Raw genomic sequence first — 19,217 nt, forward strand, 5'->3', positions numbered from 1 at the left:
GGCTCGGGCGTAAACGTTTCTTTCGGTGCAGCAAACTGTCACTTTGCGCACTAGTTGCACAAATAACTATTATGTATCTGTACTGAAATCCATTACAGCTGAAATTCAACTTACAGCTGAAATTCATTTCAAAACCTAATTCTTGTAAGGACTTTGAACTCAAGCACAAATCTTTCAAGATTCAATGGAGAGTTTTATTGTGTATGCTTCTATCACATTTCAATTATAGCTCACAGAAATTTCAAAATCTATCTATCGAATGAGTTTTGTGAGCTTTAAGACATCATACTTTTGACTAGCAGGTTGCACTGGGGAGAATTTTGTGTTGTAAAATGCAATTTTCACATGTTCAGGAAGCATAAAAAAATAGGATAATTTATTTATTATTTTGTCAAGATTACATGTAAAATCCTCATCGAGAAGAAAGGGGTTTGATTTGCTTAGAGTCTGCAGCCTCTCAACCTCATTCATGAGTTGCGCTTGCTTAAAAATAGAGCCACGGAGTACCTTGGATTAAGCTCTGTTTGGTTAAGCTTTTATTATCACGTGAACTTTAAATCACGAATTGAATGAAATTGTTTTAATAATTATTAAAACTGAGTTGATTGCTCGATGAAAATAAAAATAGTGGTATAATAAGAGTGCTACAACAAATTGAGAATTCAATATTAAAGCTCTATGATAATAGAATAATTTTTGGAGAGAAATGGCACTAGGGCCGGTTACACAAAAACCCGGGTTAAATTTTAACCGCGGTTAACTTCAAGAGAACCAATCAGAGAAGGCATTTTTGAAAAGGACCAATCTCCGATTAATTAACCACGATTAAAATTTAACCGGCTTTTGTGCGACCGGCACTAGGTTTTCTTAGTCTTTCTCTTCCAATCTGAGCTAAGGCTATCAGATTTTTGATACATTTCAGTGATCATTTCTTGTTCATTCATATTTTTAAGGATGTGGAGGCGAAATAGTCGGGGTGTCAGGCTCAATACACTCCCCCAACTACCCGCAGCCCTATGGAAAGAACGCCGAATGCTTTTACACGGTGACAGTGTCAAAGGGAAGTAAGATCCAACTGACTATAGTCGACCTGCAACTTGAGAATAGCAGGAATTGTCAGCTCGACTATATACAGGTATAGTTTCAAATTAAATCATCATAATAAATCATTGGTTCATATGAATAAAGTTGAGCATTTGCTCATACTTCAAAAATATGGAGCATTTGCTTCATTTTCTATGAACAAACATGAGCAAAACCTTTTGCTCATGCTCATCAAAAAAATAGTTTGAGCATTTGCTCAAAAGTAAAAGCTTAGACTCAAAATTGTATGAATAAACTAGAGCATTTGCTCAACTTTTAAAGCAAATGCTTCAAAAAATGTGAGTCTAATGTAGAGCAGCTTTTCACCTTTTAGTAAAATGGCTCAACTAATTTGTATGAGGAAGAGGAAACTATACCAGATACAATCACAACCAATAGTTGAGAATATAAAACTCTTTTCAGATTCAACAATGATATATATCACCATTATTCCTACAAAAGAATAAATACAAAATATAGCTATCTGATATAAACATATGCATCACAAAATAGGAAATAGGCATTTAAGAAGATGAGAGTGTAGACGATTATAAGAAGGCTATTGATATTATAAGATTATGCTGAAGATATTATAGAGATGACATTTTTTCACGCTATCATTTCAAAATTCTAAACTCAACTAACCTAAAACTCAATTCATAAATAGAAAACAAAACAGACCACGCAAACACAAGCGGTGTCTCCTACTTGCATATTTAGCGCTTACGTGAGCTATAAAAACAAAGTAAAGTCACAAAGGTGAATCAGCTCATGAAAAATCTTCGAAATACGTGAGCATTTGCTCCAGAGTTCAGGAGCATAAGGTAAGAGTATAAGGTAAAGCGTATTCATATAAAAATGAGCAAATGCTTATGATTATTCCTAATGCTCATGAGCAAAACCTTATGCCCCATGCTCATGCTCATGAGCATATGCTTTGGTTTTATTCATATGGCCCATTGTCACCAACATCACCATTTTTTTTTCGTTTTCATTTTGTTGCTAAAGTGAGTTCTTGGATTAAATATTGATTGAATAATATTCCATAATTAATTAATTCATTGATGATTGGTTGATTGATGATTGATTTCAGGTCTTCGACGGTCCCAGTGAGAAGTACCCTGAGGTTGGCAAATACTGTAATGTGCATCCACCAAATTTTGTCTCCAAGTCCAATCAGATATTCATCAAATTCAGGTCGGATAGCACCGTCGAGTATAGAGGATTCCATCTCTCCTACAAAACTGGTGAACAATTCAATACAATTTATCATAACTGTCTAGTTAATAGCTATATTTATTGTTCAATCTTATATTGTTTGTCTATATTAAGATATTATTTATTTATTTATTTATTCATGGAGACAACAGGTAAAAACCCCATTTTGCCTCCTCTACACTATACAATAATTCCCAACATAATACAATTTTCAATAAAAAGAAGATAGAAAATATGAGAAAATAATAAATTATAAAAATAGCTAATTATAAAATTAAGAGAATGAAATAAGACGAAAAATAGAAGAAATATACAGTCGTATATAGAATAATAAAAATATAGTAACTGAATTCAATAAGAAAAAATGCACACATACCTTAGTAAACTATGATTATTACTAGTATATAGACAAGAGGAGAAAAAGTGTCTGTGTAATGTACTACCACTAGCCTTTATGAGGATAATTGAATAAAAGAAATGCAAGCGCAAATCACGAAATGATAGACCACATACTACAAGACTAAATAATATGAAATCCTTCGGAATTTGGAAGGGGAGAACCAGAAGATGTCCAAGTGATCCGAATAAAGTATTGAAAAGTCTTTGAGCTCTACTTAAAGGGAAGTTATAATGTCTTACCGTTCTGGAGCGAGAAATATGAAATGAAAATCCAGAACATCGAGCAATGGTATTTATATATATGTTAATTCTAGAAAGCAGGTAGGAAGAATCAATTTTATTATTTAACAGATTGTACAGAAAAACAAGTAATTTAACATCACGTCTTACTTTCAGTGATTTAATATTGAACATACTTCTGAGGGAGTTGGTTGGGTAATCAAAGGGACAGAAAACCCTGTGCTTTTTATAATACATGCATCTCAAAAATTTGGTTTGCAAGCGTTCTAGAATGTGAATCTGTTCATTATGATAAGGATTCCATACTTCGCATGCATACTCTAATAGACTCCTCACAATTGATTTGTATAAGAGTAGCAGAGGTACTACATCAGTGAAGGGCGAGCATGTCCTCAAAATTAAACCCATCTGTTGATTCGCTCTGTTAACTATGTAATCAATATGTGAATTGAAAGAAAGGATTATCATCGTCATCAGAAAATTATTATTAATTACAAAGAGTTCTTTAACAGATAGATAGCCTGGTTTTTCATTAGTAGAGTTAGTGGTTGAGTTCCCTGGGCAAGTACTAACTATCTTGTAAACTCTCCTAATGAAAACGTTCATGGAGGAGTACTAGTTTTTAGTAGAGTGGGATAGCACCGTGGGATAGTACTCTACCACTTGCCTTCCCCCACCACCGCTTCTCACTCTACTCTACCACTACTATGCTAATGAAAACAGTCTTGAGCTAGTAGAGTAGAGTCAGAGTCGAGTAGAGTATAGTAGAGTTCAATATTGATATTTTAAAGCTAGTTCTGTTCACTAGACAACACACTTTACCTACTATTCTCAATTGTAGTGGAAACAGTTACTCGACCAAGTAAGTAGAGTAGAGTTAGCTCGGTAGAGTTAGTATGCCAGTTACTCGACCACTAATTCTACTAGTGAAAACCAGGCCAGTCTGGGTGTCTGATAAGTCAATCCCTATTTTTATTCAGCTATAATTTCTCTATTTATTAACCAATTCTGTTAGAACTGCATTTGTTGGATAGAGCACTCCAGCCTGGGTGTCTGATAAGTCAATCCCTATTTTTATTCAGCTATAATTTCTTTATTTATGAACCAATTCTGTTAGAACTGCATTTGTTGGATAGAGCACTCCAGCCTGGGTGTCTGATAAGTCAATCCCTATTTTTATACAGCTATAATTTCTTTATTTATGAACCAATTCTGTTAGAACTGCATTTGTTGGATAGAGCACTCCTTGAGGTTGTGTTTAACACCAATTTTCATTTGTTGCAGTTTGAAAATGCCCCCTCTCTTGACTGTGGAAGCTCGCTATGAGGTGTGAGGATCTGTGATGCGAGTACAAATGTGGTAGAGGGCTGAACGAGGGTCCATGCAACACTGGATGCAAAACCTGTTAAAAATAGTCATTCCAAAAACTAACAACAGGGAGTGTCGCAGATGCTGCAAGACGATCAGGAAGACCATCAACGTCAAGGATCGCAGAGAATGTTGACAGTGAAATGTTCATGAGGAGCCCTAAGGAATCAATGCGTCAAGGATCTCGTGCAAGTGGTCTTCCACATTACTCTGTTGAAGGATTCTTAAGAAAGATCTCAGTGTTTTTGCATCCAGTGTTGCATGGATCCTTCGTTCAGCCCTCCATCACCTTTGTACTCGCATCACAGATACCCACACCTCATAACGAGCTTCCACAGTCAAGAAAGGGGGCATTTTCAAACTGAAACAAATGAAAATTGGTGTTAAAAACAACCTTAAGGAGTGCTCTATCTAACAATAATGTAGTTCCAACACAATTGGTTCATAAATGAAGAAATTATAGCTGTATAAAAATAGGGAGTGACTTATCAGACATTCTGTATAATGAAAGAAAGAACTGGCTTACGCACGTACAGGATAGGAAAATTATGTTTTCCTACAGTTACCTTGAAAAGTGGCCATTCCTGCACTGATTACAGAACGCAAAGAATCACTTTTCCGCTCTAGTGCGGGAAAAAATCTTTCTGCACTCCAGATTTGCAACATGGCAACACAAAATAGTTGGTGGGTTATATGGAGGATTAGTGCACGAAAACAAAAATTAAGTTGGTAACAATGACTGTGGTTAGATTTAGATGAGAATCATTTCAATGGCTACCCTACATTTATGGTAAAATCCCAATCTAGAAATCCAAAACAAAAATAATGTTTATCTAAATCATAATTAAATAATAACTTCTCATCATTTAATAATAAATAATGTTTATTTTCTATTGACAGTAATAATTATTTCAACTCCAAGCAATGATAAATGTAGCAAACACACATTTTGAAATTCGAATTTTCAGGTTAAATAATTACCGTTCGAAATCCATGTCAATAAAATTAATAGAATAACATTAGAATATACTACAATAAAATATTTTCTGTTGTCTATGTTATTTTATAAATATTATTTAGTTTACTTATAGTATTTTTCGGTAATTCTAGTTAATCATAATTCTGAATATCTGAATACTATTTTTAGCTGGATGAAAGAACGAAGTTAGGTACGATTCTTCCCGCTAGGTCGCGCGCTTGTCGGTTCAGCCATTTTGCAGTCATCCAAACCAGCTTTTGGCGTATATTTTGAATGCCAATTTTTTGTTTTATCTGTATTTTTTCTGATTCTTGAATGAATAAAAATGAGAACTTTGGCTGAGAATTTTCAACTTCAATTGGATTATTAATTTTCAAATGAATTAAGGTTGTTATTAATAACAGCATCACACACACAAACATTTGATGGATTTCAGCCATCATTTTATCCATAATTACCCACTTTTCATATTCGATGGTAACTGTAGGAAAAATTTAATGTGAAATACGTGCGCAAAGTTCCTCTGCTGCACTCAAGAAGCCATTCCGTAAACGTTTCTTTCGGTGCAGCAAACTGTCATTTTGCGCACTAGTTGCACAAATAACTATTGACGCATCATCACGTCTCAACTACTGGACTGACTGAACTTGAAATTTTGCATATAGATTCTTAATTAACCGAGGATGGTTATAGGCCTATTTAAAACTCTTCGAGATTCCACTCGGTCAAGTTTTCAGTTTGTCAAGTTATAAAATAGACCTTTGCTGAGCACAGGTTTTCTGCTAGTCTCCTATAATGGAACAGTATTGGGCTAGGCCTATGTTGGTCCTTTTCTGATCATATACGAGGTTATATACTGCCTTCCGACAGTCGCGCTGTTGTAAAAAGTACAACAGTGTCAGTTTTTTGCTGCACAAATGGGGTGGTGTCAGTGAATGAGTCACCTATGCATTCCAAAACTTTCTCCCCATCACTCCACTGAGTTGCAGTATCAACCGAGCAATGGTTCAGTCTTTAGGTGCCATTTAGTCGCGACAGTGCATACGTATTGCATATGATAGACAGGGCATATTATAGGGAAAGAGACTGCCAACGAACCAATAACATAGAATTGTTGGCTTTGCTTGGTGTACCTTATTGGGCTACGAAAAGGTAATCATGCAAATGTTCATAGGCGTAAAATAATCCAATGAGATGGAAATGTTAATTATACAATTAATTAATATGTTTTGTCAGTAAACAGAGTACATAACACATAAAAAATAGGATGTTGTAAAAATTACAACACGCGACTGCTCGTGTGATTGAGTAGGGCGCGACTTCCGGAAGGTTAAGTCGATTATTATCCGAAATATCGGTGTATTTTTCTTTATGTTGGTTGGAATGTTGATTTGCATTGATGATTCACTCTTTGTTCATTTGTGCTTATATCTCGAATTTTATTTTTCTGTGTATTAAGGGATGTAATTGATATAAATTATTGTTTTTTTTTTTTATTGACAGTTTGCGAGGGAGTGGAGCTAACAGGATTCAGAGGGGTGATCGAGTCTCCCAATTTCCCCTCGATTTTCGAGCCGAGTGTGAACTGTACTTGGAAGATAAAGGCGCCCCAAGGCAACAAAGTTAACATCACTTTCTCGCACTTCGATCTGGGAAAACAGTTTGGCTTCCTCAGTAGAGTCGGCTGCTCCTTCCTTGGATATGTTGAGGTGAGAGACTATTATAAAAATATAATGGATATATAATATTAATGGATGCGTGCAGACTTATGCGCCAAGAGCAAGCGCAATTCACTCCCCATCAGCTGATGCTTTTCTTATTACATCCGTATACAGAAACAGTAAGATACAGATATAATAAACATCGCATCAGCTGATGAAAAGTGGAATGCTTGTGTTTGTGGCTCACAAGTCTGAACGCACCTCAATGGACCATATGAATAAAAACTGAGCATATCCTCATGAGCATGAGCATGAAGCATAAGGTTTTGCCCATGAGTTTTAGGTAGAAGCACAAGCATTTGCTCATTTTATATGAATAAACTTTACCTTATTGACCGAGCGAAGTGAGGTCTAAGATTCAAGTCGACGGTCTGGCATTTCTCTTAATGTTTAAATGTTTATATGTTTTTATGTTGCGCATTTACGGCGAAACGCGGTAAAAACGCGGTCATGAAATTTGACAGGTATGTTCATTTTTTAATTGCGCGTCGACGTATATACAAGGTTTTTGGAAATTTTGCATTTCAAGGATAATATAAAAGGAAAAAGGAGCCTCCCTCATACGCCAATATTGGAGTAAAAATCAGACTATAGAATTATTTATCATAAATCAGCTGAAAAGTGACTACACAGATGTGTGGAGAAGCCAGTCTATTGCTGTATTTCCATAAGGTCTATAGTTTCAATCAGGTACTTGTGGATGAGAATACTGCGTGAGGTCTACTGTTCACTGAACTACTAGTACTCTTACCTTATGCTCCTGAACTCTGGAGCAAATGCTCACGTATTTTAAAGATTTTTTATCAGATGATTCGCCTTACTGTGTTTTTATAGTGAAAGGTTAGAATGTGCTACTCATGTAAGCGCTAAATATGCAAGTATAGACACCGCTTGTGTTTGGTCGACTGCTCTGTTCTCTATCTATGAATTAAGTTTTAGGTTAGTTGAGTTCTGAATTTTGAAATAATAGCGTGAAAAAATTTCATCTCTATAATAACCTTTAGCATATAATCTTTTCTATCTTCTTTTTATTGAAAATTGTATTATGCTGGAAATTATTGTATAGTGTGGAGGCAAAATGGGTTTTTACCTGTTGTCTCCATGAATAAATAAATAAATAATCTCAATAGCCTTCTTATAATCGTCTACACTCTCATCTTCTTAAATGCCTAGTTCCTATTCTGTGATGGCTATCTTTATATCCGATAGGTATCTTTTGTTTTTATTCTCTTGTAGGAATAATGGTAATATATATCATGGTTGAATCTAAAAAGAGTTCTATAGTTCTCAATAGTTTAGTTCTATAATTTCCTCTTCCTCACACGAATTAGTTAAGCCATTTTACTATGAGCAAAAGGTGAAAAGCTGCTCTAGACTAGACTCACTTTTTTTAAGCATTTGCTTCAAAAGTTGAGCAAATGCTCCAGTTTATTCATACAATTTTGAGTATAAGCTTTTACTTTTGAGCAAATGTTCAAACTATTTTTTTTGATGAGCATGAGCAGAAGGTTTTGCTCACGTTTATTCATAGAAAATGAAGCATATGCTCAATATTTTGGAAATATAAGCAAATGCTCAACTTAATTCATATGGCCCAATGTATTACCTATTGCAATGCGCAATTTAGTGAAGAAATATCAATTAAGTGGATAATTATCAATCCAAGAAAGAACGGTTCATTGTTTTCTCTCTCTTACAGATTGGTACCCAAGACACCAAAAACCATGAAGACGGAGATGAAAGAGAGACAACTATAGGCCAGTATTGCAAAAACACCCTCCCAGCTCCCATAACCACTTCTGGCAATATAGCTACAGTCAAACTGCGTGCCACGATGAGGGTGTTTCAGGGCTTCAGACTCGAGTGGGCTGTACATGGTGAGTTCATGAATTTATAAATTCCGTAACACAGTTAATATATAAATAATAAATTTCAATAGCCTTTCAGCTCATGCAGATTACGTAACGCAGTAACGTAATTTCAATGAAGATAGCACAGTTCCTCATGCTGTACGGGATTGCAGGATGGGGAGGTGCAAGCTTCTTGCACGTCGAACCGCTCCTCAGGGTACAGAAGCTGATCATGAGGGTCATCAACCAGAAGCCTCCACGCTATTCATCAGACCAGCCCATATGAATAAAACCAGAGCAAATGCTCATGAGCAAAAGCATTGAGCATAAGGTTTTGCTCATGAGCAAAAGGTAGAAGCAAAAGCATTTGCTCATTTTGATATGAATAAGCTTTACCTTATACTCTTACCTTATGCTCCTCAACTCTGGAGCAAATGCTCACGTATTTTAAAGATTTTTCATCATCTGATTCGCTTTTGTAGCCTTAATTTGTATTTATAGCTCACGGAAGCGCTAAATATGCAAACAGGGGGCAACGCTTGTGTTTGCGTCGTGTGCTCTGTTTTCTCTATTTTTTATGAATACAGTTTTAGGTTAGTTGAGTTTAGAATTTTGAAATAATTGCGTGAAAAAATGTCATCTCTATAATAATCTTCAGCATATTCTTATAATATCAATAGCCTTCTTATAATCGTCTACACTCTCATCTTCTTAAATGCCTATTTCCTATTTTGTGATGGCTTTATATCAACGATTTTGTAGTAATAATGGTGATATATATCATGGTTGAATCTAAAAAGAGTTTTATAGTTCTCAACTATTGGTTGTGATCGTATCTGGTATAGTTTCCTCTTCCTCATACGAATTAGTTGATCCATTTTATTATGAGCAAAAGGTGATAAGCTGCTCTAGACTAGACTCACCTTTTTTGAAGCATTTGCTTCAAAATTGAGCAAATGCTCAAACTATTTTTTGATAAACATGAGCAAAAGGATTTGCTCACGTTTATTCATAGAAAATGAAGCAAATGCTCCATATTTTAGAAGTATAAGCAAATGCTCAACTTTATTCATATGGCCCATTGCCTATTTTTGAAGACATCTTGTGTGGACTTGCTTTCATTCAACAATATTAATAGTTTTGTCACAGGTTTTCTTATATCAACTTCGATTATCATGGTCTATTATCAAAGACTTTCCTCTTTTTTATCATTTTATCTTTTCTTCAAATAATATTATGTCTTTAATCGACGGGTTTCCTCATTTTAGGATGCGGTGGCGAGTTGCATGACAGATTATCGGGCGAAATTCATTCTCCCGGATATCCGTCTTCCTATGATCACAGACTGACCTGCGAATGGCACATATCCGTCCCACCTGGCAACAGCATACAGATAAACGTCACAGACTTCAATCTGGAGCACACGTACGGATGCTTTGGCGACTATCTCATGGTAAATTATTGATTTATTGATTAATAATAAATAGTATCTATTTGATTAAAAATTTGCTCGTTTTTCTGAGTATTGAAGAGCGTAAATAATATTTTGAAAAGTGAAAGTGACATAACCAACATTTTGATTTGGACAGTATAGTATAAATTGGAAATGGGACAGTTTTGGGCATGAGCCTGTTGTGCCTTTCCTCATGTTAAGTATTTGTACACAATGTAAATAAATAAATAAATACTGGGTGATCCAGAATGACGGGAACTTTTAACGCCATAAAGCAAAAGTGGGAAGGGCAAAAATGATTTTATCTGAACCAATTTAAAGGTCAAGACTTGCCATTTGAGAATTATTAATAACATCTATCACTTTTTGACAATTACTTCATTAAGATGGCTTCCTCCTGCACGAATACACTTTTGGAATCTGTGTCGAGATTCCTGAACGATTGCTGCAACATTTCAGCTGGGATATTGTTAATTTGATTCTGAACTATCTGTTATAATTGAATGAAAAAGACTAAGAAATTATCCCTGATAAATCAGTGGTTTTTTGACAATTTCTTAGTCTTTTTCATTCAATATGAATAATTACCACAATATCAACTTCTTAACTACACAAAAAGTAGCCTATCTGTTATAATTCGACCACAGTTATTGGTCAAGTTTTGAAAACATTGTAGTTGAGAAGTTGATATTGTGGTAATTATTCATATTGAATGAAAAAGACTAAGAAATTGTCAAAAAACCACTGATTTATCAGGGATAATTTCTTAGTCTTTTTCATTCAATTATAACAGATAGTTCAGAATTAAATTAACACTGATTTATCAGGTGGTGGTTTTTTGACAATTTCTTAGTCTTTTTCATTCAATTATAAGGAGCTATCTGAAATCGAACGATAAATCAGTGGTTTTTTGACAATTTCTTAGTCTTTTTCATTCAATATGAATAATTACAACAATATCAACTTCTCAACTACACAAAAAGTATCTGTTATAATTCAACCACAGTTGTTGGTCAAGTTTTGAAAACGTTTGATTTGAGATAGCTCCACAAACAGTAAATCGCAGGTGGACAGATCCATGGGGCTACGAAACGCAACCTAATCGTGGGATTACACGGTTACCAAACAATACTCACTTGCACAGTTGCCATTAACTGCCATGCAGTGTGGATTTCGCTCACAATTTGATTAATGATTTTGAATTAATTGAAAATTAAAACAAATTCAAAATTAAATCCGCAATATCCCAGATGAGATATTGCAGCGATCAATGAGGAATCGTCAACACAGATTTGAAAAATGTATTCGTTCAGGAGGGAGTCATTTAAATGATGTAATTGTCAAAAAGTGATAGATGTAATTAATAATTCTTAAATTGCAAGCCTTGAACTTCACATTGCGCAGGCCTAGTTCAACACTACTACAACTCAAAAATCCAAGTTTTGAGAAAAAGGCAATTTTATGTTTCAAATTATTACTATGAATTGTGCATTGCATATGGAATGTTGATTTCTCCCATGTAGAAGTATAATATTCTTAGACTCAGTTGAGTGTAGCTCTGGAAAAAGGAAGGAAAGCTGAGTAAAATGATGTAGAAATCTCAATCAAAAATGATAATTTTTTAGTTGTAGCACTGTTGAACTGGGGCAACGATGGTTTGAATAAAATCATTTTTTCCCTTCCCAGTAATGTTTTATAGCGTTCTTAAAAGTTCCCGTTATTCTGTGTCGATCTGTATAATGATGTTGTAGATCTGAAATTCGAGTGTGGTTGGAAAAGAAGACTAATATTTTATGGCGTTTTTAAAAGTTCCCGTTATTCTAGGTCACCCGTTATATCCCATCACTATGATATAAGATGTATATGATACAATCTGTATCTTTCATATACAGATCGTCCCACGGAAGGTGTATCTGCCGAAGACCGTAGATTCCACATGAATTTGAAACAGAAAATTTCTAGTAAAGGAGGAGTAGTAGAAGAAGAAGATTCTCAATTGTTTGCTTTTTTACTTTCCTTGTCCTATTACCATAGGTAAGGAAAGTATTGCTTTCCAAAAAAATTAAGGTACCCTAATTTCAAGTTTTCTATACGTTTCAAGGTCCCCTGAGTCCAAAAACATGATTTTTATTACTTTCCTTGCCCTATTACCATAGGTAAGGAAAGTATTGCTTTCCAAAAAAAATTAAGGTACCCTAATTTCAAGTTTTCTATACGTTTCAAGGTCCCCTGAGTCCAAAAACATGATTTTTGGTGTTGGTCTGTGTGTGTGTGTGTGTGTGTGTGTGTGTGTGTGTGTGTGTGTGTGTGTGTGTGTGTATGTGTGTATGTCTGTGAACACGATAACTCCATTCCTAATTAACCGATTGACTTGAAATTTTAAACTTAAGGTCCTTATACCATGAGGATCTGACAATAAGAAATTCAATAAAATTGAATTCAAAATGGCGGAAAAATGGCGGATAATTACTAAAAAACCATGTTTTTCACGGTTTTCTCGAAAACGGCTCTAACGATTTTCTTCAAATTTATACCATGGATAGCTAGCTATTCATAAGCCCTATCAACTGAAATGAGTCTCATTTCTGGGAAAATTTCAGGAGCTCCGTAAAATTCTTGAGAGAAATGGCGGATAATTACTAAAAAACCACGGTTTTCTCGAAAATGGCTCTAACGATTTTCTTTAAATTTATACCATGGATAGCTATTTATAAGCCCTATCAACTGACACGAGTCTCATTTCTGGGAAAATTGCAGGAGCTCCGTAATATTCTTGAGAAAAATGGCGGATAATTACTAAAAAACCATGTTTTTCACGATTTTCTCAAAAATAACTTGACCGAATTTTTTCAAATTCATCCCCTGTATAAATGGCGGAGAGAAATGGCGGATAATTACTAAAAAACCACGGTTTTCTCGAAAATGGCTCTAACGATTTTCTTTAAATTTATACCATGGATAGCTATTTATCAGCTCTATCAACTGGCATGAGTCTTCTTTCTGGGAAACTAATGGGGGGTCCACCCCATCCTTCAGAAATAAACCTAGTAACCTCCTTCCCGTGCATGAGGTAGGTAGGTAGCGCAGTTCATAAAAAGAACACATAGTCGAGTTATTTCATCTGTAGAACAGATGTTTCGACGACTTTAAAAAAATGACGACTAAAAAAATCGTCGAATTTCACAGTTTACACAAAGGAAAAAGTACTCTGAAAACAATTATATATACACATATAAAGAAGTCTAATCGTAGTTTCAAATATGAGCAAGGAAAGTTGTGTGAGTGTACCACACCAGATTTTTCTAAAGGCAATCTTGATAGATTAATTCAAAGAAGTGATATTCATAGTCATGTCACAAGAAATAGGCATCAGCTGCAGGTAACGCAGGCTAGATTGACTAAGACTCGAATGAACTTTGATTATATGAGTATAAAATTATTTAATAAGTAACCACTAGATGCTAGAAATGTTATAAAACCACTTCACTTATATATGGGCTACTTTTGTACAAATTAATAAAAAAATATATAAACTTGTAGTACCCTTTATTATTAAAAACTTTAACATATTTTAAAGAATAGTTCTTAGAAATAATGTTATCTTTAGAAAATTTAAATTTATAATGCCTCAAGCTCCTGAAATCCAAACCACTTTATGCACTTCAAGAATGGCATGATCTGAGTATGAAGAGCTTTTTTTCATGACTTTTTATTATTATTTTATTTATTTATTTACAATGCAAATGACACTAATGTAATAACATTGAAAGATAAAATAATAAGATAGTCCTTGTGCTATTTTTCTTCCAAATTTATAAATGAAAAAGTCCGAATAAGGTTAGAATTTCGCGGGTACAATTTTGATAAAATTTCCGTCCAAAACAAAAATGAAAACTATAAATTTTGAATTTAGATGGCTTGAATTAATAAATTAATTAAAAATATTACACTCAATTACCACTTGCAACGAATAATATTGAGTTATTCAAGAAAATTCGGAACCATTCAAGCAACACAAACTCGTAAACACTAAAGCTCAGCTGATTTCACTGTTTAAATGTATTTGTAGCCCCTACAAATACATTTATTATTATTATTATTATTATTATTATTATTTTATTATTTGTAGGGGCTTTATCTATTTAAATATTATTCATGTATAGAACTCATATATTTTGTGGAAGCTTATTGTTGTGTGTGTTCAGACTTCATATTGATTTGTGTGAATTGCTTCATTCTGTATTTGTTTGTGTGACTTTCGTATGAGTATTGTATGTATTATATGTATTTTGTTTCTTGGTGGCTATATCTTTTACTGCACTATGAGTTTCATGACAATAAAGAATTCTATTCTATTCTCCTTCTTCTTCTTCTTCTTCTTCTCTTCTTCTTCTTCTTCTTCTTCTCTTCTTCTTCTTCTTCTTCTTCTACTTTTTCTTCTTCTTCTTCTTCTTCTTCTTCTTCTTTTTCTTCTTTTTTTGAGAAGTTGATATTGTGGTAATTATTCATATTGAATGAAAAAGACTAAGAAATGGTCAAAAAACCACAGATTTATTGATACTTAGAAAGACCGGTTTCGGTTATTACACCATTGTCAATCTCTGATAAACTCGTTAGCTTATCTAAAGCTTAGCTAACTGCTAAAGAGTTTATCAGAGATTGACAATGGTGTAATAACCGAAACCGGTCTTTCTAAGTATCAATAAATCTGTGGTTTTTTGACAATTTCTTAGTCTTTTTCATTCAATCTTTTTCTTCTCCTACTATTCTGCTCCTTATTTTTCTCCTTACTTTTCTCCTCTTCCTTTGCCTTCTCCTTCTTCTTCTCCGTCTTCACCTCCTTCTTCTTCTTCTCCGTCTTCACCTCCTCCTCCTTCTTCTCTGTCTTCACCTCCTCCTTCTTCCTATTCTTCTTCTCCTCTTCCTACAACTTTTCCTTCCCATCCTCCTCCTACTATTCCTCATTCTATTCCTCCTTCTTTCTCTTATTCTTCATCTCTTTCATATTCATCATCTCGTTACTCTCCTCCAGCTTTTTCACCTTCTCCTTCTCCTTATTCCCCTTCCTTCTTCATCTTCTCCTTTCGAATCGGCAACGCTGCTCTTCTATCTTTTCTCACTGCGATTATAACGTGGACCTCACTATAGTAAATTAGAATCCATATCAGTTTTCACTGCTTTTTTCTTCTCTATTTTCCATTATAAGTTTATTTTGTGAATTTAATTAAATTGAATCTATAAAAAATACCATTGATACGATATTTTAGATAATTTATTTCTCTACAAAATTGAATTACACATAAATTCAGTTTCAATAAACCGTTTACAAGTTATAAGCTAAAAACAGAATCGAGAACATATTCAGTGAATTTGAATACAATCATACACATTTTAAACTCTCTAGCTCTTCTATTTCTTTTGTTGAAATACTTAATTCTATATTAAATTGTAGATAATTTTCTTGTCTACAAAAAAGAATATCTCCTAAATTTATCTACGATGCACCGTTCAGAAGTTATGGGCGAAAAACTGGACCTACTACAAATTTTTGTGAACGCATCTGAAGCTCAGAACTGTTCCCAATCAAGCTGAGAAACGGACGGCTGAAATTCAGAGTCTGCATGCTCATGCTACCTAGCGTCAGAAATCTCAACTAGAATTCCAGAAACTAAACAACCTTTTGTAACAAGGTCTCAGTTTTCTAAAAATTACAGCCTTAAATCTCGGTTAATCAAGAAATTTTATTGAACAAGAATTAAAGATAATGATCCATTTCATACAAGAAGGGTGATAAAATTTGAATTGTTTGAGTATTTAACAAGAATTTGTAGAAGAAACTGAAGAGCTGTATGAATTGTTTGATGTCACTTAATCATCAATGATTTAACGCGCCATATTTTCTTTCTAAATCAAGTAAAGAACTAAATATTTATTGAAATCGATAGAAAATTTAATTTTCTAAAACTTTTGTCTCTTGATATTTTTCCGTTAAAGCTACAGTTGAGTCACAATATTTCAATAAAACTGAAGGACTGCTATTATCTCTCATCTCCACGTAGTTCTACGCTTCTCCCGCTAGATAGCGTACAAGTTCCAATTCTGAACTTTAGCAGCCAACTCTTGGCTCCTTGAGTTGCTTTGGCTTCAGAATATTGGGAGCGTGAAAATGGTACCTTCTTCAGTTTTTCCCTTATAACTTTTCAACGGGCCTTTTAGACAAATTTTGTAAATGACATTTTTTGAAGATAATGAAATTCTCTATCGAATTATGTACTCAGATTCCTCGCTGAGTTCATATTAGAGGTGTTGAGGAGTTATCAAAATAGGCATTCTTCTCCCTTCTTAATCTTTTTATCTTCTTCTCTTTTCCCGTTTTTTCCTCCTCCTCCTCCTCCTCCTCTTCTTCTTCTTATTCTTTTCCTTCCCCAACTTTCTTCTTCTTCTCGACCTGTCTTCTTCTCCTTCTCTTTTTTTCTCCCTCTTTCTCTTCTTCTTATTCTTCTGTCTCCTTCTTCCTCTGTCTTCTTCTTCCCCTATCTTTTCTCCCTTTATCTTCATCTTGAACTGTCATCTTATTCTTTTTCTCTTCTGTCTTCTCCTTTTCCTTCTTCTTCTTGTCTTTTTAGGGTTGTGTGGCAGAGAGGACCTGGAGTCCTAACTCTGCCCTAATAAAGGCAAATAATCAATCAATAAATATTATGTTTTTTTCTCAACCTGTCTACATCTTCTTCTCATACTTCTATTCTTCTTTAACTTCTTCTCCTCCTATCGATTTTTTTCTCCTTTTCCATAACTTCTTTCTCCTTCTTCTTCTCCGTTTTTCTGCTCTTCCTCCTTCTTCTCCTCATCCTCTATCTCCTCCTCCTCCTCCTTCTCTTCCTTCTCCACCTACTCTTCCTTCTCCTTCATCTCCTCCTCCTCCTCCTCCTTTCCTTTTCTTTCAACTCTTCCTCCATCTTCTCCTGTTCTTCCACCTCCTCCTCCTTCTCCTTCTTCTTCTTCTTCTTCTCCTCATCCTCTAACTCCTCCTCCTCTTTCAACTCTTCCTCCATCCTCTCTTGTTCCTCCACCTTCTCCTCTTCTCATCCTCAATCTCCTCCTTCTCCTCTTTCAACTCTTCCTCCTCCTTCTCCTCTTCTCATCCTCTATCTCCTCCTCCTTTTCCACCTTCTCCTCTTTCAACTCTTCCTCCATCTTATCCTGATCCTCTACCTCCTCCTCCTTTTCTCATCCTCTATCTCCTCCTTCTCTTCCTTCCCCTCCTCCTCCTCCTCATCTTCCCACTCCTCTTCTTCTTCTTCACCTCCGTCTCCCCCAGTGCTTTTAATCTTTTTGTGAGAGTTACCCAACTCTCTAACTTTTTGCGATTTTTACAATAATCATTATTTTTAATTAATAATTTTTTTTGAAAAATCTTTATTAAAAATAATAATTGATTTTTAATCAATTTCAAAAAACAAATCAATTTTCAAATCCAAATTTCAATTTTTTTGGTGATTTTCCTCAGCTTTTCGGAGGCCCCGACGAAGACTCACCTGTGCACTCTCGGCTGTGTGCCAACCAACCTGTGCCTTTAATTCAGACGTCATCCTCCAACCACATGTTTGTCCGCTTCAACAGTGACGGCACCTTCAACGGTCGCGGGTTCCACGCCATATACACGGCTGTGCCCTCAAGTAAGTTCATCTCAGAATATATTAGACCATGTTCTAGAATGAAGAAAAGATAGCATTACAAGATATCCCATGGTATTGGTATTTTATGTTCCAAATTTCAAGCCGATTACTGTCGACTACTGTCTATTACTGTTTTGGCCGGCTGAAAGTGTAAGAACGGCACAATATGAGAGACTATCACATAGTTTTACTTTTTGTGTAGTTGAGAAGTTGATATTGTGGTAATTATTCATATTTAATGAAAAAGACTAAGAAATTGTCAAAAAACCACTGATTTATTGATAATTAGAAAGACCGGTTTCGGTTATTACACCATTGTCAATCTCTGATAAACTAAAACTAAAAATACAAGAGCAGCAGAATTTATACTAGTAGGCGAGTACTGCTAATGGTCGAGGGCATGAACGCCTGCCATTGGCCTAGCTAGACAGTCCCAGGAAAATTCTTGAGGAAAATTCCCAGTATAGTTTAAATGACCAGATTCATTTCAACCAATACAACACTACGAATTTTGTTTTATCATAAAATTGTAAGCATACATTAGTCAATAGTTCTTCCATTTACATATTTGTTTTATTATCTTTCACACTTGTTTTCTTGGTTCTTATTTTGTACTAAAAGTAAAATTTTATTATCATGGCGATTCTGTTGCTTAAGCCTCCATTTTGTCACACCGTTGAGGGGGAGGAGACTGTCTAGCTAGGCCAATGGCAGGCGTTCATGCCCTCGACCATAGCAGTACTCGCCTACCAGTATAAATTCTGCTGCTCTTGTATTTAGTTTTAGTTTATCAGAGATTGACAATGGTGTAATAACCGAAACCGGTCTTTCTAATTATCAATAAATCAGTGGTTTTTTGATAATTTCTTAGTATTTTTCATTCAACTATCACATAGCTTCACGAAAAAGAAGTACGTGGACTATCAGCTTGAGTTAACAGTGAAATTTGAAACATAAACGCCTTATACCATGGGATATCTTCTTATGCTATTTTTACTTTCCTTGCCTATTACCATAGGTAAGGAAAATATAGCTTTCCAAAAAAATTAAGGTCCCCTTATTTCAAGTTTTCTATACGTTTCAAGGTCCCCTGAGGCCATAAACATGATTTTTGGATATTGGCCTGTGTTGTGTGTATGTGTGTGTATATCTGTGAACACGACAACTCCATTTCTAATTAACCGATTGAGTTGATATTTTAAACTTAAGGTCCTTATACCATGAGGATCC

The 19,217-nt window shown here is 34.8% G+C and overlaps 1 protein-coding gene across 1 annotated transcript in view; it reads left to right on the forward strand.

Moving 5' to 3' along the window:
- Window positions 1-19,217, forward strand: part of LOC111052170 (cubilin) — a 231,266-nt gene that overhangs the window by 89,700 nt on the left and 122,349 nt on the right. The window contains 6 exon segments of the mRNA XM_039435056.1: window positions 954-1,135; window positions 2,177-2,330; window positions 6,791-6,996; window positions 8,708-8,885; window positions 10,127-10,311; window positions 17,819-17,987. Coding sequence (XP_039290990.1) covers window positions 954-1,135; window positions 2,177-2,330; window positions 6,791-6,996; window positions 8,708-8,885; window positions 10,127-10,311; window positions 17,819-17,987 — 1,074 coding nt within the window.

Source organism: Nilaparvata lugens, chromosome 8, assembly GCF_014356525.2.
Source record: "Nilaparvata lugens isolate BPH chromosome 8, ASM1435652v1, whole genome shotgun sequence".
In the NCBI taxonomy this organism is placed as follows: Eukaryota; Metazoa; Arthropoda; class Insecta; order Hemiptera; family Delphacidae; genus Nilaparvata; species Nilaparvata lugens.